This window comes from Aegilops tauschii, chromosome 6 (genome assembly GCF_002575655.3).
Source record: "Aegilops tauschii subsp. strangulata cultivar AL8/78 chromosome 6, Aet v6.0, whole genome shotgun sequence".
NCBI classification, from domain to species: domain Eukaryota; kingdom Viridiplantae; phylum Streptophyta; class Magnoliopsida; order Poales; family Poaceae; genus Aegilops; species Aegilops tauschii.
The window spans coordinates 486665126-486687595 of NC_053040.3; the positions used below are offsets into that span (position 1 = coordinate 486665126).

A 22470-nucleotide genomic window follows, 5' to 3' on the forward strand; every position below is an offset into this window, starting at 1 on the left:
GGAGGAGCTAGCGGGTGGCCGGTGGCTGCACAACCCTCGTCGTAGAGCAGAAGCAAGTGCCCAGACACCGTCTCTTTTCCTCCTCCACGCCATGCCACAGAGGCACGGGTACACAACGCAATCCTCGGCGCTAGATCCCGCGGCAGCCTCTCGTACGTGGCGTTGCCGAACGTGGCTGCGGTCACCATGACAGGGCCGAAGCCTGGACGAGAGCAACTCCCCCGTCACGGTACTGCACGCCGGCGAGGTACACGATGAGCCCTGTCATTCCAGGCGACGCCGACGCTAGAAGGAAGGCGCCGGACAGGGACAACATCTCAAACAGCCCCTGTAGAACGACGGCAGCCGCCTAGTCCACACGGGCTCTGGCTCCGTATCCAGTCGTGCGTGCGTCTGTTAATTAGTACTACAATACTTGTGTATTACCACGGTCAAAATCATGTCAAAGCCATCAACGAAGCCACCTGAAGCGGTACGAGAGACTAAAGTTATCTGGTTTGACAAGTTATAAAAGACTATGATTTACTAATTTTAAAGTCGAGAGAGTTGAGGGACGAAAAATATATTTTTTCCATAAGGATCAGAAAAACACTAGTCTGCAACAAGGTATAGATAGAAGTGTACTGTATAACACAGCAACAAAACAGACATTTAATAATAAAATTTTAAAAGAGAGGAAGAGATATTATAAAGCAACGGAATCGCAACAAATTAGAGACGAGGCTGCTCAACCATCCGCCCCAAATAGGGTAGAGGAGCTCACCACCGGCCGCCACCACCGTCTACACCACCACCACCACCGGCCGCTGCCTGCCATGGCATACACGGAGCCTCTCCTTTTCACCACGCCACACAACACCCACAGCCCGCGCGCCCTCCACCGGGTCGCCGCCTTCGGTCCCCCCACCCCCGCCTCCACGCCGAGGAAGCCCGGCCAAGACGACGACGAAGCCCTTGCCAGCAGCAGCAGCATGGTAGTGTCGATGCGCGACGACGAGACCGGCGCGCTCGTGGCCACCGTCGGCGGCGAAGGCGACGAGCCGGATGACGACCCGCTGGACGCGCCGCCCGTGCGGACGGTGAAGGCCGGGCTGGCGGTTTTTGCGGACGAGTCGCGGCGGCTGTGGGCCATTGGCGCGCCCATCGCGTTCAACATCCTCTGCCTCTACGGCACCAACTCCACCACGCAGATCTTCGTTGGCCATATCGGCAACCGCGAGCTCTCCGCCGTCGCCATCGGCCTCTCCGTCGTCTCCAACTTCTCCTTCGGCTTCCTCGTGAGTCCCCATGCTCCTTTCATATGATTGTTGTTCCTCCTCCGATCCATCGATCCACCGATCATGGCGATCCAGATCGAACTGACAATGTGACGCATGGAACATGCATGCAGCTGGGCATGGGGAGCGCGCTGGAGACGCTGTGCGGGCAGGCGTTCGGGGCGGGGCAGGTGGCCATGCTGGGCGTGTACATGCAGCGGTCGTGGATCATCCTTACGGCCTCGGCGCTCCTCCTCTCGCCGCTCTACATCTTCGCCGGGTCCATCCTGCGGCTGCTTGGCCAGGAGGAAGCCATCGCGGCCGCCGCCGGCGAGTTCACGCTGCGCATCATTCCGCAGATGTTCGCGCTGGCCATCAACTTCCCCACGCAGAAGTTCCTGCAGGCGCAGAGCAAGGTGATGGCGCTGGCATGGATCGGCTTCGCCGCCCTGATCGCGCACGTCGGCCTGCTGGCCCTCTTCGTGTCCCTGCTCGGCTGGGGCGTCGCCGGCGCCGCGGCGGCCTACGACATCTCCTCCTGGCTAACCGCGCTCGCGCAGGTGGCGTACGTGGTCGGGTGGTGCCGAGACGGGTGGACGGGCCTCTCCCGCGCGGCGTTCAACGAGCTCTGGGCCTTCGTCAAGCTCTCCCTCGCCTCCGCCGTGATGCTCTGCCTCGAGATCTGGTACATGATGGTGCTCGTGGTGCTCACGGGCCACCTCGACGACGCCGAGATCGCCGTGGACTCCATCTCCATCTGCATGAACATCAACGGGTGGGAGGGGATGCTCTTCATCGGCCTCAGCGCGGCCATCAGCGTGCGCGTGTCCAACGAGCTGGGCTCCGGCCGGCCGCGCGCCACGGTGCATGCAGTGGCCGTCGTGCTGGCGCAGTCGCTGGCGCTAGGGCTGGCGGCCATGGTGCTGATCCTGGCGACGCGGAACGAGTTCGCCGTCATCTTCACGGGCGACCGGCACCTGCAGAAGGCCGTGGCCAACATCGCCGGCCTGCTCGCGGTCACCATGGTGCTCAACAGCATCCAGCCCGTCATCTCGGGCATCGCCGTCGGCGGCGGCTGGCAGGCCGCCGTCGCCTACATCAACCTCGGCTGCTACTACGCCTTCGGCCTTCCCCTCGGGTTCATCTTCGGCTACCTCTTCCGATGGGGCGTCAGTGTAATTAAGCTAACCATACCATACACACCAGACACCACCACCTCCGATCAGTTCCAGCATCCACCATGATCACATTGTTGCAATGCTGATCTGATTGTTGCAGGGGATTTGGGCGGGCATGCTGTGCGGGACGGCGTTGCAGACGGGGATCCTCATGTACATGGTCTTCAAGACCGACTGGAAAGCAGAGGTAATTTGATGATGTTCAGTCTGAATTTGTACAAATGGAAGCTTTGTAGGAGTATTGATAATATTAATTTGTCTTGATTTGAGCAGGCATCGAGGGCGCTGGAGAGGGTGAGATTGTGGGGAGGGCAGCACGCAAAGCTTCCCACCACAGACAGCGAAGAGACTAGCTAGCTAGCTGATTAAATTCAGAAACTGTGTACTAGAGCTTAGCTTCAGTTTTCTTTTACAGATAGTGTGTGACATCGGTTAATTAATCAGGCAGGCAATTATCTCAAGATGAGTTAGATACTTAGGCTCCCATTGTAAAAACACCTACGGTTATACGTAGAACTACGTGCTGGATATACGACACACTCAACTGAAATTTTTGAGAACTTCACTGGAATTTTGGGTAATCCTGATGAAGTTTTTTGTCAACTAACCCTAGATTAAATTCAGAAACTGTGTACTAGAGCTTAGTTTCGACGCCGGGAGGCGGGGAACACCATGGATCTTCGCGCTTGTTGGCATTTTGGTGTCCTCGTGTCATTCATATATGAAAATTTTGAACTCATGTTTGACATGGAAAAAATCAAGCTTTTAAGATAGCACGCATACATTCAACACTATTATTAATCTATATTTTTTTAAATTCGAAGTTTCAGGCATAACATGCAAAGCAAAGTGGAGACCATCAAACATTGAACAAAGTGATCTAAAATGCTCAAACATCAAACCCATTAAGCTACGCGGAAGGAGCGAGCAACGAGCGTGTCCACGTGGCTGAGGAGGGCACTGTTTTGTCGGTCGATAATTTTTGGTGGGCGCAGTAAAGAAGGCCTCACACATGCAGCCTTTTCCTCAGGTATTTGACAATGGGCCCAATGAAGACTTCTTCCCCCCGAGGATAACACCAACCAAGTTGGTTGTTGTTACTACATGCTGCGAGCATTTGGGAAAATGACAGAAACATAAAATGGGTTTCTAGCTGCATAAGCACAATTATACAGAAAGCAGTCTCCTTTTTTCGTATATGGGGAAAGGGTTGGTTCTCCAAATTCTCTTTAAAGAATGTTAAAGCTGTACTGTAATTTTCTGGTGAAATGGAAAGTGGTTGCTACCATATTGTTTGTAGTGATTACATCATAATCCTCATCTTCAAAGCAAGGCTATCCACTAGGGCTTCCAATGCTAGGCTAACCTCGGTAAAGAACCCAAGGGATTTGCAAATTCTTGAATCGATAGACTTCCGTACAACGGCAAACAAACAGACGCGATAGAGGGTTTTACGCTACTTCACAGTCAGCAGCAAGAGTGGATGGTATAACTCTAGCCAGCAGGCGGGAGGGAACGAAGCTCTTTCCTGATCTTGAGCTAGAATCCCTGATGTTGGTTGATTTAGTTGTGGTGTAGCTTAGGATCTTAAAGGTATGCAGCTGGGTTGATCCCTATCGATGGAATGGAGCTTATCAACTCATGAATAGCATGGATCGCCTTCTACTATACCGGGCTAAGCTGCAACAATGGAAGCATACCATGGATAATCCGGAGATACATCCTACCTATGCCGAGAGCACAAAGATCAAGCTAAGTAAACAAGTCTAGTTAAAGCCCACTGGAGTAAGGAAAATACAATAGGTTGCTTTTTTTCCCACCATACCTAGCAATGATTGGTATCCCTTGATATGTTAACACAAACTAACCAGTTGTCCCTTCCCCCAGAGGGGTTTCCTATATGGATTCGTTCCCCTGAGCATCTTCCATGAATTGATGTATATGAGCGTAGTTATCAGGTACGCCGGGAGCTGGATTCTATCCCCGGGGATAGTGATTGATGGCATAGAGTTTTGATAGAAAACTCGTATCAAAATCATACCAAAAGAAAGTCTCGATTCGAGGAACGGAATACAGGTCCATGATAGAACACAGACCGGTAAGAGAAAGGAAAGTAAGCATAGTCTTCATTGAACCGGAACTGGAAGATTGACTTGGGGAAACAGGAAATCCTTAATGCCGTGGGAAATCCATTGAGTATCCAAGGAAAAGGCAAGCTCAAGGTATTCTCCCCAATCTTTCCCTTTCAGTCAGACAACACTGGTCAATAGGATCGGGTGGGCTGGGCACATAGCCGGAGATAAGAAATGGCAACAAGGCTCAACAGAGCAGAGAGACAAGAATACCTATATAGAGACATGAGAAAGAATAAGCCAAGGACAAAATGAGAATTCCGCATCCGGTGAAAGCTGAAGTCACATAGGGAAGGGAGTTTCTGCAGATGGAGAAAAGGGAGATATCACACTGTGTGTGATAGGTTATTAGCTGGAGGATTGGGATTGGTATATGGCATTCAGATAGTCCTTCTGAACTGAAATCATGGAAAGACTAGGCTCACCAGGCAGGGAAAGCTAGATATAGCCTAAAAAACCTCCACTTACGGATTCACATACTGGTTGGTATGTTCATCAAGTTCTCGATTCCTACTTACGGTGCCCACTAACTCCCTTTAATGGTACGCCAAGATATCGCTCATAACGACTGCAAAGGCATATTTATTAGCCAGCTGTGGGATACTGCCCTAAAGCTGCTGTTCCGGTGATTAGATCAAAATAGAGTTCTTTCTACAAGAGCATCTCAAGTTGGTCAGGCGTCCCCAGGAGTGTTTCGATATCAGCAAGCACATTCTAACTATCTATAAATGGCATTTCGAGGTGAGAGAGAGTTCCAGCACATTACACAAAAGAGTGGGTAGACACATGCGTTGAGGCATTCCCTACAACAGGTGGATAAAGCCGTTTCTAGGCCATAGAAAAACATAGCATGTGACATTTATTTACATAGGACCAAGCATAATCGTTTTAGATAAGAATCAATCAGCAGGTGAAAGGCAAGCACTTCCTTCCCTGAATCCTACTCTTTCCCTAAAAAAGTACTAACTAAAGCCAAATCGAATGAAATATGCCTCTCTACGCGAATAAGCAGAAGTGAGCCCAATAGAACAGATAGGAAAGAGTTTACTAAGCTATCGCGCGCAGTAAAGAGAATACCATATCTAGTTCCTGGCTAGCTCCCATCTTCGATGCATGGATCTGACTAACCGGAGATCGGACTCGTGTGCTTGAATCAAAAGAAAATACCGGTATTCTGTTCCAAATTAGGCTTGTAATTAGAGTTACCAATGGTAAGGATTGGCGTGGGTTTAGAGTGGGTAGCCCGCTCGCTATCTATGTCTTTCATTCCCATGGATTGGAAAACATCTTACTCGCCATGGGGCGAAACTTCTCATCGTCAGCCTAAGTGATTGTTTCTGTAAGCTAGAGAGAAGTACCCTTGATTGGGTGCTTCGAACGCCCTTCAGGAAGTGAAAGTGAAGGTTGATCAATAGCTTGAATCAGGACGATGCCGCTTAGAAAAGTATTGTATAAGATAACTAGCTTGACAACAGGAATTCTCTAACTTACTTGTAGATAACGAACTTGCTGAAGGAGGTTAAGATAGTTTCCCGTTAATGGGGAGAGAGAAAAAGAGTCCTCGCTTTCATAATCAGTAATCAGAGTCCAGGCTTCCTACACCCATATTTTACGACAACCTATGAACCGACTAACTCAATAGCTGGCCTTAGAGAAACTGTCCTAACTTATCCAAGTAGTCCTAATAAATGGCCATGATGAAATACTCTTCCTTTCCCTGCGGCACTCGCTTGAAGGACTCGAAAGCTGACTAATGCTGATAGGAAAACAGAGCTTCCTTCAAACGCTGATCGATACCATCCACCAGAAGAAAACGTGACCGCAACTACTTCCCGAATCAGCACTGTCTGGAGGCTTTGCATCTGTATTTGGAGCTGGGCATGCATCCATTGATTCTAGCACTTGGAGCTTTGAACGCTGGAAAGAGAAATACAATCTCCGCCCTACAAGTGGATCGATAGGTTCATACATCTTGTAGTCGGTGCAGTTCTGGGAAGGAATGGACTAGTATGAGTTCTGGTTTAGTCAGTAGTTCACTTCTCCCTTCTTGTCCGCAAACAAAGCAAACTAGAAACCTGCTTTTGCTGAAGACAGTGCTCAATGAGAGGAGGTGGGCAAGTATTAGTTAAGGAATATCAGGAAGGAGGTCGAAGAAAGGGGAAAGAGCTTCATCGTCGATTAGAAATTGAAAGTAGGGGAAACTATGATTCTATCGAATGTGCGTATCCATTGGGGCTAGTGAAAGATTACAGTAGGGGAACCCGTTTCACTACTGACTTCGTGTATGAGTGACAAAAAGTCAGGGCAGAATAGCCCCTTCAAAGTAGGGGCTTCACAACCCACTTCTCTTCCTTAATTTAGTGAATGGTGGGTGCGCAAAGTCTTGAGTTTTGGACCTGTTACGGACAAAAGGAGAAGACAACCATTGTACCGATCCACTACTTGAATCTACGAGGACTAGTTTAGTCGGATCTATTGTTTTACCACTCACTAACAGGACTTTCCTGCTTAGGATTGATAAGATGAGAAGATCGTTTTCTTTCTCTGGCTCTGTATAATAGAAATAGTGTACTAAGGTAAGTTCCATTAAGTTAGGGCTGGTTAGTGAAGTTAAGTAAGAGGGAGTTCTAGTTAAGTATGCCCATAGCTCTTGCTTCTAATTGGTTAGTGCAGGATACTACTCTCCCCGTCCAGTTCTGGAGAAGAGAAAGGTTGCGTTCCTTCTTTTCTTTCAGATAGTGGGATGCGTTGATCTGCTGAATCAAGAAGATCAAGTCCTCCCGGGCAAGGCGAACCTAGTGGTTTCTAGTTCAGTGCAGCCTTTTCCTCAGAGCTATTTGACAATGGGCCCAATGAAGACTTCTTCCCCCCCGAGGATAAGTCGATACTAGTTTCTGGTCTGCTTTGGAGAGTAGAAGTCGATATTTGTTTCTGGTCTGCTACTGAGACGCATAATTAAGATTGCACGCATACATTCAACACTATTATTAATCTATATTTTTTAAATTCGAAGTTTCAGGCATAACATGCGAAGCAAAGTGGAGACCATCAAACATTGAACAAAGTGATCTAAAATGCTCAAACATCAAACCCATTAAGCTACGCGGAAGGAGCGAGCAACGAGCGTGTCCACGTGTACATTAGGGGCTGAGGAGGGCACTGTTTTGTCGGTCGATAATTTTTGGTGGGCGCAGTAAAGAAGGCCTCACACACGCGGCCCAGCCCTGCACTGCACGCCCTCTCCCCCACACGCAACCTCTCCTCTTCTCGTCTCTCCTCTCCCTCGCCGCCGCCGCCACTGCTTCCCCTTCACCCCCTCTCTCCCTGATCACCTTGCCAACGAATTCGAGGCCTTATGAAAATCATCCTACAATGGACCGTAGGGACTGAGAACGAAGAAGACATAAAAATAAGGTTAGGGGGGATAAAAAGAAAACCTCCTCCCATTCAAAGTCGTCTTCGAGTACCTTTTTGATTCTTTACCGAGTATGGATGGATCAACTATAGGTTCGAGTTTAGCCAAGATACGTACACGGCTAAGTGTATGAAAATCCAAGAGAGAATCATAAAATCTAAAAGCTAGGAAGGAGAAGACCGGGTGATTGAATATGACTTGCTAACATATCCTACTCTTCCTTAAGCGCTAGTTCTATTCACGATGGTTCAGTTTCGAGAGCAGCTAAAGTAGTTACCTAATAAGATAGATGAATATTCCACGATCGTCTACGATTATAAAAATCCGGAATACTACAGCAGAGGACAAAACTAGGGACTTCGAAAATGAGGATAGTTTGCCAGGTAGGGATACCGTTGTTCGAATTGAAAAAAGATACCTTTCCCCAGAGAGATAGGATTCGAAAACAAACCATTCATGAAACTCATGCAGGAGCATGCGGTGGTCACATTAATGGACATGCGCTAGCTAAGAGAACTTCTTAAGTTAGGGTACTTACTATTGGCTGGCTTACTATGGGTACTCCCTAATTCAGTTTTTTTTGTGGTTTTCTTTCCATCTCACAACTTCCATTTCACCCTGCCTCGTCTCCCCTCCGTCGGTGCGATGCTAGCCACACCGCGGCCACTCGTAAAACGACGACGATGAGGAGGCTCTGCCCTTGGCGTAGACCCGCGCTCCTGAGCAGTGGCAACATCGGATCTCTCTGTCTCGTGGGGCCAAGCCTCCCGTCCGCGCTGCGGTGCCGTCGGTCTATTTTCTCACGCCTTTTCCTCCCTCCTGAAGCAATCTCGATCCTCATCCATCTTCCCTGCCCTCGATTTCGCCTCTCCCATGCACAACATCGGCGTCGAGTGTTTCCAGCGCCGCCGCTGCGAATCCTGCACCTGTGGATGCTAAGAGTGGCCATCCATTGGGGGAACACCATTGTGTGGTCGTGGATCTGTTAGGAGGTAGCTGATAGGGTTCGGTGACCAGACGAGGGCAAGGGCGCCGATCGTCCTCCTCCTGCTCCCAATCGCCTACGCGACCACCATCGACCAAATCTTCTCGACCTCAATCTTTATCGCCGTCCTCGCGCCTCGGCCTGCAGCGCGTGGCGCCGGAGAGACGGACCAGGAGGCCGAGCAGTCCATGGCGCCGCCGCCTTCGTCCTCATCCCTCGTAAGTGGCAACGGAGAGAGACAATCCGTCTGGAGCTCGAGTATAGGTGACCGCATCTCTTTCCTTTCTCTTCTTTGTACGTCTCTTTTTCTGTAGCAATGTGCAATGATTTCTCAGGATAAAAAGAATTCTGTTACGTATCTCACTCAAGAGCAATAAATACACTAATTTTAAAAATGTTCATGATTTCATATATATTCACGAGTTATAAAAAATGTTCATGATTTTTAAAAATTATTCACAATTTAAAGAAAATAAGAGTGATAGTGTATCTCGGTGCTGCAGCAAAATGTGGTCATGGCCATTGAAGATTTTTTTTCTCCCATTACAACGCACAACCCGTTTGGTACTAATAATAAAGGGGATATTGCTTCTAACAATACGTCACGAAATTTTTCTCAAAAGTTACAAAATATTATACACCAATACCATCTATTAGTGATAATAAACGTTTCACACAGAGTTTCCCGCGCTTAGGCCGGCCCATCCAAAAATAGATTTAATTTTTTTAGTAAATCATAAAAGGTTTATTTATTCAAAGATGTTCGTGATTTTATAAAAAAAGTGCTTGCTTATTCAAAAAAAGTTTAAAATTTTGAAAACGAATGTTCGAGAAATCAAAAAATATTCATGATTTTTACTTTTTTATATATTTAGAAATGTTAATAAAATTGAACTAATTTTGCCAATTCAGAAAATTTTCATTAATGGGAAAATATCATAAAAACTCAAAAACTGTTCGTGACTTACAAAATAGTTTATCCATTCATAAAATATTCGATTATTGAAAAAAAATGATAATGCATTTCAAAGAATGTTCGCTAAATCAGAAAAATGTTTGTGAATTTCAAAACTTGTTCCGGCAATTTTCAGGAAAATGTTCGTCCATTCTAAAAATGTTCGTCCATTCTAAAAATGTTCGCCGATTCAAGAAAATTGTTAAAAAATGTTCACGATCTTTAAAGAAACTGGTAGACGGTAGACGGTTCCCTTTCCCCTGGATCAATGAAGAAGGGAGAAGTAAGTTGATTCCTTTGAAGAACCGAAAGCGAAGCGCTATGCCGGGGCGAGGGGACGGGAAAAGAAACTGCTCCGAAGAAAGATATTGGGGTTCCCTATGTTTCTCCACGCTCAACAAGATGCGCCAACCTCGGGCTCGCCCAAAAGACGTACGTGGAACCAATGATACCAAAAAAAGAATCAAATATGAGGAGAACTGGGTGCATTGGTAAACGGCGGATGCTTTACTCCTAACCCCATGGCGGTTCCGAGACAGAGCTTAACGTGAGTCTCAGTTAAGAACAGCGATGATCTACGTTTCACACGGCGCACGATTCCATGGATAGTTTCATTAGAGATCGTGATGGAGGACATAGCTTACAATCATCGGCTTTGACCATGCCACTAGGCATTTGATTAGGACATTGCACAATGATCCGAACACTTTGTCGCATCTCTTCGATACTGATAAAGTAACGATCATAGCTATCTCCTCTGATACATCGTAAGGTGCTGCTCTTCGCGAATCCCAGCATACCCAAGGTTGGGATGGGTAGGCCCACCACTTCACTTTTGCACTTTCACTTAGGCCCGGGCCAAGTCAGTGGGGGGACCCTGTCGGGCTCCTCCCCCCCCCCCCCCCAAAAAAAACAAACTGTACGTTGGAGTTTCCCTTCATACGGCTCGAATCGTTCTCAGATGCCCCGAGAGGAATCTTTCCTTATGATCTGGTGGTTCACACGCGCGCAAACGAGCACCAGCCACAACAGGAAGGAACTATGACCAATAGAGTCAGACACAGAGCGTCATACTTCTTTATCTTGTGATGGTTGAGGAGTTTCTTTCTCAGAGGGTGTGGGATGCTTGTGGAGTCCGTGCCATCTGTACCACCATAGGTCTTGGGCAGATCCCGCTCCTAAACACAAGGGAGGGATAGGGGAAAAGGGGCCCTAAAAATCATATAGATAGGGGTGTAGAAAGACCACTTTCATTCGACGTTCTGGGGCGCCCGATTCGATCGACGAGTTTGCAAATAGTATAAAATGTTCATGAATTCAGAAAATGTTTTTTATTTTAGAAGATGTTCGAAAATTTTGTAAAAGTGTTCATGAATTTGAAATGTTCACGATTACAGGTATGTTCGCGAGTTAAAAAAAATGTTCATGATTGCACGAAATTGAGAGTGGTAATGTATGTCGATAATGCGGTGAAATGTGATCATGACCACCATAGGTCTTGGGCAGATCCCGCTCCTAAACACAAGGGAGGGATAGGGGAAAAGGGGCCCTAAAAATCATATAGATAGGGGTGTAGAAAGACCACTTTCATTCGACGTTCCGGGGCGCCCGATTCGATCGACGAGTTTGCAAATAGTATAAAATGTTCATGAATTCAGAAAATGTTTTTGATTTTAGAAGATGTTCGAAAAATTTGTAAAAGTGTTCATGAATTTGAAATGTTCACGATTTCAGGTGTGTTCGCGAGTTAAAAAAAATGTTCATGATTGCACGAAATTGAGAGTGGTAATGTATGTCGATAATGCGGTGAAATGTGATCATGACCATTGAAGATTATGATTTTTTTTCTTCCGTTACTATGTAGGGGCCTTTTGCTAGTAATAAATAAATAGAAAATATATGAAAATAGCAAAAATGGAAATGTCAGGAGTGGGGTTCGAACCCACGCCCTCAACGAGGACCTGAACTTGAATCAGGCGCCTTAGACCACTCGGCCATCCTGACTAATTTATTATAAAACGCCACGATTAGTAATATAAATCATTCTTTACCAAGTCCTTAATAAAACCGTGCGATCCAGCCGTCCATCCACCATTCACCCCACCAACGGCCCAGATGAAACCCCAACCCTAATTCCCCCTCTATAAGTCCTCCCCCAACCTCCCTCCCAAACCCTCACTCCCTCCCCAAAACCCAAAACCCTCCCGGCGGCGGCGGCTACCAGCAGCACCACACGACCCACACCATGAGGGCACCCATGAGAGGAGGAGGAGGGCGCGGCGGCGGCAGGGGCTTCGGCGACAGCGGCGGCCGCGGGGGCCGTGGGCGCGGCTTCGGCGGGAGGAGCGACGGCGGCGGCCGCAGTGGCGGCCGGGGGTTCGGCGGCCGGAGCGCCGGCAGGGGCGGCCGCGGCGGCGGCAGGGGTGGGGGAAGGGGAGGTCCAGGCATGAAGGGCGGGGCCAAGGTGGTCGTCGTGCCGCACAAGCACGACGGCGTCTTCATCGCCAAGGCCAAGGAGGACGCGCTCTGCACCAAGAACATGGTCGCCGGCGAGTCCGTCTACGGCGAGAAGAGAGTCTCCGTCCAGGTCCGTGCTCCCTCTCGGTTGCCTCTCATGCTTATGCGCGGTTCCACACAAATTCTTAAGACTTTTTACTGCTGCTGTGCGTACGGCGTCGAGTAGCACATGGTAAACCAGCTTCGATTCAGCCGGTTCATCATCTTAGATTCGGCTATTGTTAGTTCCTAGAGGAGCAAATGATACGCTTATGTCGGTAGTTTTTAGATATATCCACTTATGCTCTGGTCTGCTTCTAGAGCATGTGAATGATGTTTACTCTGTTATGCTTCTAGAGCATGTGAATGATGTTCATTGCTGTTTGAAAGATGCGCTTTTTTATGCCTATATGTAAATGATGCAATTGCTGGTTGAGAGATGCACTTATTGGTGCTGTTGTGAAATGATTCATTACTGTTCTACAGATGCATGTAGACTGATGTTCGTTGTTATGTTGGTATTATGCAGAACGAGGACGGATCCAAGGTGGAGTACAGGGTGTGGAACCCCTTCAGGTCCAAGCTGGCTGCTGCTGTGCTCGGTGGTGTGGACAACATCTGGATTGTAAGTCCTTTTCGTGCCTCGGCTTTCGTTCTGGACTGTTTGAATGCCTCGCTTTGTCAAGGATGTAGTTCAGACTAGAACCATTGTAGTAGCTGACTTTGTGGTTGTTGTTTCAGGCTCCTGGAACTCGTGTGCTGTACCTCGGAGCTGCCTCTGGAACAACCGTGTCTCATGTGTCTGACATTGTTGGACCGGTGAGATCTCGTCGCTATTTCCTTTGCGTATTTCAAGTGAATGCTGCTTAATGTAAGTTGTTTTAACGTCCATCACTATGCAGACTGGGTTGGTGTATGCCGTTGAGTTCTCTCACCGGAGTGGTAGGGATCTTGTCAACATGGCCAAGAAGAGGACCAATGTCATCCCCATCATCGAGGATGCTAGGCACCCTGCCAAATACCGGATGCTGGTCGGCATGGTTGATGTTATCTTTTCAGATGTTGCACAGCCTGACCAGGTATGCCTTTTATGAAGAATTTCTAGAGCTCTGCTTCTACAGTCTTGCTTACTATCAACATCAGTTATTGTAGTTTACACTTACTGTTATTGTTTGTCTGTGTGCAACTCTTTCGTGAGTTGTTGGCGGCTTAGCAAAAGATGAGCTTTACTCGGATTCCCCTAAAGGACATCAAATGGATGATGCAAAATCGAGTCTCTGATGCGTTCATGCCTCTCTAATTTTTTGGTTTGCTGCATTTTCTTATGCATTTTGATTACAGCCATAATAAAATCCATTACCATCACATTTGATGGTATATCAAATGATCCCCATACCAGTGGTTAACAATAACTGGTGTCTAACAATCTACTTTTATTAGTGTGCAAAAAATGTTTACTTGATTTTTTGTGGCCATATTTGGGCTTAGCATATGATGAGCTAACTCGGATTCCCCTTCAGGACATCACAATGTATGATGCAAAATCGAGTTTCTGATGCATTTATGCCCATTGCCATATCTTTTTGTTGCCTGCTTCTACATGTCTATGTCATTGGATTTTGGCCATCGCATATTGTATTTCAGTCACTATTTTTTTGCTAATTTGCCTTATTCAGTTTGGATGGTATGTTACAAGTATAGCCTTGCACCCTTCCAGCTGTGACACACAATTGTTTATGATTAGCTAGTGCTGTATTTATTTTGGTTGGAAGTTCCTTGCGCATCAAGCCTTGTTATTTATTCAAGATTCTTCTTTGATAAGTCATCTTCTCACATTATAAGTCATCATTCATCAAGTTTGTTGAATACAGTAAATAAAAACTTTTTCTACCTAATGTTAAAGCAATCCTGAGTCTCTTGCATACATCGATCTCTTGTTGTACCGTTTTCCTCTTTTGTTATTTTGACAACCGTGATGAGCCAATTTTACAGTTACAGACCTGTAATGACTCCTGCGGAAATGATCGCATGGTCAAAGAACATCTAAGGGACTGAGTTGTCTTTGAAATCTTGATTCGTATCTGTTGTCTTTGCTGTGAATAGCTGCTTTGATCGTGCTATGTGTGTTTTGATCTGCTTCTCTTAACAGTATTCGTGCCCGTGAATTAACTTGCATGGTTCCCGGGGAATAAGGAGATTGGTAGCAGAAAACAATGTTCCTCTCGCTATCCAGTGCGGAATTTCTTGTGTTGCGATTGGACGTCGAGGAACTACATTTTTCTTTCTGAATTTGAATTTGCTGGTTCAGTAACTAGTGGTCTTATAATCTGATATCTTTGCTTCACATACTCACCTTGAAGCTTTGATTTTGAATTTGTTATTGCATTGAGGGAATTTTGGTACTCAAAACTTCAGCTTGCTTTTCAATAAAAAAAATCTCAGGTTGAATATTGCAACATACTTAAGTGTGGGTGACTATAATATTGTGATTAAGCATTTCTGCATCTTGTCTCCCACAGGCTAGAATCTTAGCCCTTAACGCATCATACTTCCTGAAGAATGGTGGCCACTTTGTCATTTCCATCAAGGTACTAGTCAGTTTCATACTTGAGGGTGCAAAGACACACATCACATCCCTGATAAATTTTTGAAGTTGCCATTTAAGCTGACATTCCTCTTTCCTTTGATTAGGCGAACTGTATCGATTCCACCCAGGCGGCCGAGGCCGTGTTTGCCAGTGAAGTGGAGAAGCTCAAGGCCGACCAGTTCAAGCCCTCAGAGCAGGTGACCCTGGAGCCCTTTGAGCGCGACCATGCTTGCGTCGTTGGTGGTTACAGGATGCCCAAGAAGCAAAAGTGAAGTTTCTAGGAAGAAAGGAAGTGGCTGTGTTTCTCCAATCTGTTTTGCTCTGATGTACTAGTAGTGGTAGTAATGTTACCCAATGTAAGGGGTTGAGACAATTCCTGCTGTTTTACAGCAGTTATGTTGAACTTGATTTGAGCAGGAAATGGTTATCATTTACACTGAAGATTTTTAGCAAGCCCGTAGATGGTTTTGTTAACCTTTTTGAAGCTATAAGTGTATCTTCACTTCAAGTATATTTCAAAACAACTTTCTGAAAAGTAGAGCTCAAAATGTGAAATTCACAAAGTAGAGCATCACTCAGTTTGATGGCAATTGTTAGGAGAACTGAAGTTGGGGTGTTATTTGACTGGTTTCTGTTGGATTGCAAGCACACAAAATATACACAAACTAGAATAACAAAATCACAATTAATACTACATAAGTTTACAAAGTAAATAAATCATTTTATTTAGATCTGTTGAATGTAATCATGTTTGATGCTTCTGACTATCTATGGTCTTCATGTTTGGTTTGAAGCGCTGCCAAGATTACCTGGAAATGCCAGTACAAGAATACCTTTTACCATGTTATTTGGACTATATGCCAAAATTGTTTGTGTTATATGGACTATATGTGTCATAAAAATTACACCGTACCTCCTTCAAACAGAGAACCAATTGTATGTTGGCGAAGTATCAGGTGAAAACGGAAATTCAGTGAAAATCTGGAAACTTACCACTAGAGCCATCGGATGTTAGATGGACGGATAAGATAAGAGGTGGGATGCCCCATAGCATTGTATGTTTTTTTTAATAGTATACACCTCATATTTTGTTAGTCACTAGCGATCCGTTATGGAGACGATCCAGGTAGATGCACTAGTAGAAAACATGGTACTAGTCTCTCGGTTTCAGAGGGCCTTTAGTCCCGGTTCTGGACTCGGGACAAAACAAATGGGACTAATGCCCAAAATCTTTAGTCCCGATTGGCTTACGAACCGGGACCAAAGGAAGTCCACGTGGCCGCTGTGGGGCGCCCAGGGAGGAGGATCTTTAGTCCCGGTTGGTACACCAACCGGGACCAAAAGATAGGCACGCGTCAGCAGCTCGCAGGCGATGGGTTTTTTTTTTGGGGAGGGGGGGGGGGGGGGGTTTAGTGGTTTTAGAGGGTTAATTTAGGGGTTTCATATTGTGTTAGCTATAGCTACTACATATAGAGAGAAGTGACCTCTCTTTCTTCGTGCTTGGTCGACGCTACCTACTATACATATAGAGAGAACTCGAAACGCTAGCTAGTAAGCAAATGAAGAAACCATTAATTACACAAGATCGTCATGAGCATATACAGAGAGAAGTGACCTCTCTTTCTCCGAGATTGGTCGAACAACAAGTTTTCGTATATCTATCCGACGCTACTACATATATACAATATAACATCTCTTACAATTCGTAACATCTAAAATCCATTTCAATTTCCACATGGTATTCTCCGTTTTTATGTATGATGTGGTCAAGAAAGAATCCCGCCAATTCCTCTTGAATTGCTCGTATGCGATCATGTGGTAGGAGTTCATCCCGCATCTGCCACATCTAATATAAAGAAGGGGGTCAATACATATATATGAAAGAAACTCAACACAATTGATGGTAATAAAATAAAATTGTGAATATTGTTTACGTATTTCATATTGTTCGTCAGAGTAGCCCCGCTGAGAGGTCGAGTTGTAGATGAAATCGCAAACGTAGTATCCACATAAATTATTCCCGCCTTCCTGCCATAAGCACTTTACGAGAAATACAGTTCAATCAAACTGATAATCAAGCATGACAAATGGTATTGATGAAACTAGAATCAATGAAAGATGCGCGGAACTAGCTAGTACTACTTACTTTGGGGTGTCTAAATCGCAGCTCCCTCTGCAGACCAGGAACCATTCCGGTGAACTGTTTCCTGTTGGGGATCGTAGCAGAATTTTTAAAAATTTTCTACGCTCACCAAGATCCATCTATGGAGTATACTAGCAACGAGGGGAAAGGAGTTCATCTACATACCCTTGTAGATCGCGAGCGGAAGCGTTCCAATGAACGAGGTTGATGGAGTCGTACTCGCCGTGATCCAAATCACCGATGACCGAGTGCCGAACGGACGGCACCTCCGCGTTCAACACACGTACGGTGCAGCGACGTCTCCTCCTTCTTGATCCAGCAAGGGGGAAGGAGAGGTTGATGGAGATCCAGCAGCACGACGGCGTGGTGGTGGATGTAGCGGGATCTCGGCAGGGCTTCGCCGAGCTTTTGCGAGAGGGAGAGGTGTAGCAGGGGAGGAGGGAGGCGCCCAAGGCTGTAATACTACTGCCCTCCCTCCCCCCTTTATATAGGCCCCCTGGGAGGGAGGGGGCGCCGGCCAGGAACCCATCTGCATGGGGGGGCGGCGGCCAGGGGGGAGACTTGCCCCCCAAGGCAAGTGGGGCGCCCCCCACCCTAGGGTTTCCAACCCTAGGCGCAGGGGGAAGGCCCATGGGGGGCGCCCCAGCCCACTAAGGGCTGGTTCCCTTCCCACTTCAGCCCATGGGGCCCTCCGGGATAGGTGGCCCCACCCGGTGGACCCCCGGGACCCTTCCGGTGGTCCCGGTACAATACCGATAACCCCCGAAACTTTCCCAGTGGCCGAAACTTGACTTCCTATATATAATTCTTCACCTCCGGACCATTCCGGAACTCCTCGTGATGTCCGGGATCTCATCCGGGACTCCGAACAACTTTCGGGTTTCCGCATACTCATATCTCTACAACCCTAGCGTCACCGAACCTTAAGTGTGTAGACCCTACGGGTTCGGGAGACATGCAGACATGACCGAGACGCCTCTCCGGTCAATAACCAACAGCGGGATCTGGATACCCATGTTGGCTCCCACATGTTCCACGATGATCTCATCGGATGAACCACGATGTCGAGGATTCAATCAATCCCGTATGCAATTCCCTTTGTCAATCGGTATGTTACTTGCCCGAGATTCGATCGTCGGTATCCCAATACCTTGTTCAATCTCGTTACCGGCAAGTCTCTTTACTCGTACCGTAATGCATGATCCCGTGACTAACTCCTTAGTCACATTGAGCTCATTATGGTGATGCATTACCGAGTGGGCCCAGAGATACCTCTCCGTCATACGGAGTGACAAATCCCAGTCTCGATCCGTGCCAACCCAACAGATACTTTCGGAGATACCCGTAGTGTACCTTTATAGTCACCCAGTTACGTTGTGACGTTTGGCACACCCAAAGTACTCCTACGGTATCCGGGAGTTGCACGATCTCATGGTCTAAGGAGAAGATACTTGACATTGGAAAAGCTCTAGCAAACGAACTACACGATCTTTGAGCTATGCTTAGGATTGGGTCTTGTCCATCACATCATTCTCCTAATGATGTGATCCCGTTATCAATGACATCCAATGTCCATAGTCAGGAAACCATGACTATCTGTTGATCAACGAGCTAGTCAACTAGAGGCTTACTAGGGACACGTTGTGGTCTATGTATTCACACATGTATTACGATTTCCGGATAACACAATTATAGCATGAACAATAGACAATTACCGTGAACAAAAAAATATAATAATGACCATTTATTATTGCCTCTAGGGCATATTTCCAACAGTCTCCCACTTGCACTAGAGTCAATAATCTAGTTACATTGTGATGAATCGAACACCCATTGCGTCCTAGTGTTGATCATGTTTTGCTCTAGGGAGAGGTTTAGTCAACGGATCTGCTACACAGGTCCGTATGTACTTTACAAATATCTATGTCTCCATTTTGAACACTTTCACGAATGGAGTTGAAGCGATGCTTGATATGCCTGGTCTTCCTGTGAAACCCGGGCTCCTTCGCAAGGGCAATAGCTCTAGTGTTGTCACAAAAGAGAGTCATCGGGCCCGACGCATTGGGAATCACCACTAGGTCGGTAATGAACTCCTTCATGCAGACTGCTTCCTGTGCTGCCTCCGAGGCTGCCATGTACTCCGCTTCACATGCAGATCCCGCCACGACGCTTTGCTTGCAACTGCACCAGCTTACTACTCCTCCATTCAAAATATACACATATCCGGTTTGTGACTTCGAGTCATCCAGATCTGTGTCGAAGCTAGCATCGACGTAACCCTTTACGACGAGCTCTTCGTCACCTCCATAAACGAGAAACATATCCTTAGTCCTCTTCAGGTACTTCAGGATATTCTTGACCGCTGTCCAGTGTTCCATGCCGGGATTACTTTGGTACCTTCCTACCAAACTTACGGCAAGGTTTACATCAGGTCTGGTACACAGCATGGCATACATAATAGACCCTATGGCTGAGGCATAGGGGATGACACTCATCTTTTCTCTATCTTCTGCCGTGGTCGGGCATTGAGCCGTGCTCAATTGCACACCTAGCAATACAGGCAAGAACCCCTTCTTGGACTGATCCATATTGAACTTCTTCAATATCTTGTCAAGGTACGTACTCTGTGAAAGACCAATGAGGCGTCTTGATCTATCTCTATAGATCTTGATGCCTAATATATAAGCAGCTTCTCCAAGGTCCTTCATTGAAAAACACTTATTCAAATAGGCCTTTATACTTTCCAAGAATTCTATATCATTTCCCATCAATAGTATGTCATCCACATATAATATGAGAAATGCTACAGAGCTCCCACTCACTTTCTTGTAAACACAGGCTTCTCCATAAGTCTGTGTAAACCCAAACGCTTTGATCATCTCATCAAAGCGAATGTTCCAACTCCGAGATGCTTGCACCAACCCATAGATTGAGCGCTGGAGCTTGCATACTTTGTTAGCATTCTTAGGATCGACAAAACCTTCCGGCTGCATCATATACAACTCTTCCTTAAGGAAGCCGTTAAGGAATGCCGTTTTGACGTCCATCTGCCATATCTCATAATCATAGTATGCGGCAATTGCTAACATGATTCGGACGGACTTCAGCTTCGCTACGGGTGAGAAAGTCTCATCGTAGTCAACCCCTTGAAATTGTCGATAACCCTTAGCGACAAGTCGAGCCTTATAGATGGTCACATTACCATCCGCGTCTGTCTTCTTCTTAAAGATCCATTTGTTTTCTATGGCTCGCCGATCATCGGGCAAGTCAGTCAAAGTCCATACTTCATTTTCATACATGGATCCTATCTCGGATTTCATGGCTTCTAGCCATTTGTCAGAATCCGGGCCCGCCATCGCTTCTTCATAGTTCGAAGGTTCACCATTGTCTAACAACATGATTTCCAGGACAGGGTTGCCGTACCACTCTGGTGCGGAACGTGTCCTTGTGGACCTACGAAGTTCAGTAGTAACTTGATCCGAAGCTTCATGATCATCATCATTAACTTCCTCCCCAGTCGGTGTAGGCACCACAGGAACATTTTCCCGCGCTGCGCTACTTTCCGGTTCGGAAGGGGTGACTATCACCTCATCAAGTTCCACTTTCCTCCCACTCAATTCTTTCGAGAGAAACTCCTTCTCCAGAAAGGACCCGTTCTTGGCAACGAAGATCTTGCCTTCGGATCTGAGGTAGAAGGTATACCCAATAGTTTCCTTAGAGTATCCTATGAAGACGCATTTCTCCGACTTGGGTTCGAGCTTTTCAGGTTGAAATTTCTTGACATAAGCATCGCATCCCCAAACTTTTAGAAACGACAGCTTAGGTTTCTTCCCAAACCATAATTCATACGGTGTCGTTTCAACGGATTTCGACGGAGCCCTATTTAAAGTGAATGCGGCAGTCTCTAAAGCATAGCCCCAAAATGAGAGCGGTAAATCGGTAAGAGACATCATAGATCGCACCATACCAATAGAGTGCGATTACGACGTTCGGACACACCGTTTCGCTGAGGTGTTCCAGGCGGCGTGAGTTGTGAAACGATTCCACATTTCCTTAAGTGTGTACCAAACTCGTGACTTAAATATTCTCCACCACGATCTGATCGTAAGAATTTTATTTTCCTGTCACGTTGATTCTCTACCTCACTCTGAAATTCCTTGAACTTTTCAAAGGTTTCAGACTTGTGTTTCATTAGGTAGACATACCCATATCTACTTAAGTCATCAGTTAGAGTGAGAACATAACGATATCCTCCGCGAGCCTCAACACTCATTGGACCGCACACATCGGTATGTATGATTTCCAATAAGTTGGTTGCTCGCTCCATTGTTCCGGAGAACGGAGTCTTGGTCATCTTACCCATGAGGCATGGTTCGCACGTGTCAAATGATTCGTAATCAAGAGACTCCAAAAGTCCATCTGCATGGAGCTTCTTCATGCGCTTGACACCAATGTGACCAAGGTGGCAGTGCCACAAGTATGTGGAACTATCGTTATCAACTTTACATCTTTTGGTATTCACACTATTAATATGTGTAACATCACGTTCGAGATTCATCAAAAATAAACCATTGACTAGCGGGGCATGACCATAAAACATATCTCTCAAATAAATAGAACAACCATTATTCTCGGATTTAAATGAGTAGCCATCTCGAATTAAACGAGATCCAGATACAATGTTCATGCTCAAAGCTGGCACTAAATAACAATTATTGAGGTTTAAAACTAATCCTGTAGGTAGATGCAGAGGTAGCGTGCGGACGGCGATCACATCGACCTTGGAACCATTCCCGACGCGCATCGTCACCTCGTCCTTTGCCAGTCTCCGTTTATTCCGCAGTTCCTGTTTTGAGTTACAAATATGAGCAACCGCACCGGTATCAAATACCCAGGAGCTACTACGAGTACTGGTAAGGTACACATCAATTACATGTATATCACATATACCTTTGGTGTTGCCGGCCTTCTTGTCCGCTAAGTATTTGGGGCAGTTCCGCTTCCAGTGACCACTTCCCTTGCAATAAAAGCACTCAGTCTCAGGCTTGGGTCCATTCCTTGGCTTCTTCCCAGTAACTGGCTTACCGGGCGCGGCAACTCCCTTGCCGTCCTTCTTGAAGTTCTTCTTACCCTTGCCCTTCTTGAACTTAGTGGTTTTATCACCATCAACACTTGATGTTCTTTTTTGATCTCCACCTCCGCTGATTTCAGCATTGAATATACCTCAGGAATGGTCTTTTCCATCCCCTGCATATTGAAGTTCATCACAAAGCTCTTGTAGCTTGGTGGAAGCGACTGAAGGATTCTGTCAATGACCGCGTCA

At 46.5% G+C, this 22470-nt stretch overlaps 2 protein-coding genes, 4 non-coding genes and 1 pseudogene across 6 annotated transcripts; 6 read left to right on the forward strand and 1 right to left on the reverse strand.

Annotated features, from left to right (window-relative positions):
- The first annotated feature begins 971 nt into the window (after nucleotides 1-971).
- Nucleotides 972-2978, forward strand: LOC109761907 (protein DETOXIFICATION 35-like). The gene is made up of 4 exons (XM_040391493.3): nucleotides 972-1277; nucleotides 1391-2431; nucleotides 2535-2621; nucleotides 2708-2978. The coding sequence occupies exons 1-4, from the start codon at nucleotides 972-974 to the stop codon at nucleotides 2789-2791; spliced, it is 1518 nt and encodes a 505-aa protein (XP_040247427.1). The 3' UTR covers nucleotides 2792-2978.
- Nucleotides 2979-11842: 8864 nt separating this feature from the next.
- Nucleotides 11843-11925, reverse strand: TRNAL-CAA (transfer RNA leucine (anticodon CAA)). Its single transcript has one exon. It is a non-coding gene; the product is annotated as a tRNA-Leu (tRNA).
- A 185-nt stretch (nucleotides 11926-12110) lies between these two features.
- LOC109761904 (rRNA 2'-O-methyltransferase fibrillarin 1) lies at nucleotides 12111-15445 on the forward strand. Its single transcript, XM_020320714.4, has 6 exons — nucleotides 12111-12508; nucleotides 12947-13042; nucleotides 13159-13236; nucleotides 13320-13496; nucleotides 14937-15005; nucleotides 15109-15445. The coding sequence occupies exons 1-6, from the start codon at nucleotides 12167-12169 to the stop codon at nucleotides 15274-15276; spliced, it is 930 nt and encodes a 309-aa protein (XP_020176303.1). The 5' UTR covers nucleotides 12111-12166; the 3' UTR covers nucleotides 15277-15445.
- Nucleotides 13628-13702, forward strand: LOC120967657 (small nucleolar RNA snoR60). The gene has a single exon (XR_005761383.1). It is a non-coding gene; the product is annotated as a small nucleolar RNA snoR60 (small nucleolar RNA).
- Nucleotides 13903-13977, forward strand: LOC120967655 (small nucleolar RNA snoR60). The gene has a single exon (XR_005761380.1). It is a non-coding gene; the product is annotated as a small nucleolar RNA snoR60 (small nucleolar RNA).
- LOC120967535 (small nucleolar RNA SNORD25) lies at nucleotides 14383-14478 on the forward strand (annotated as a pseudogene).
- On the forward strand, nucleotides 14550-14695 carry LOC120967726 (small nucleolar RNA snoR136). Its single transcript, XR_005761447.1, has one exon. It is a non-coding gene; the product is annotated as a small nucleolar RNA snoR136 (small nucleolar RNA).
- Nucleotides 15446-22470: the final 7025 nt, after the last annotated feature.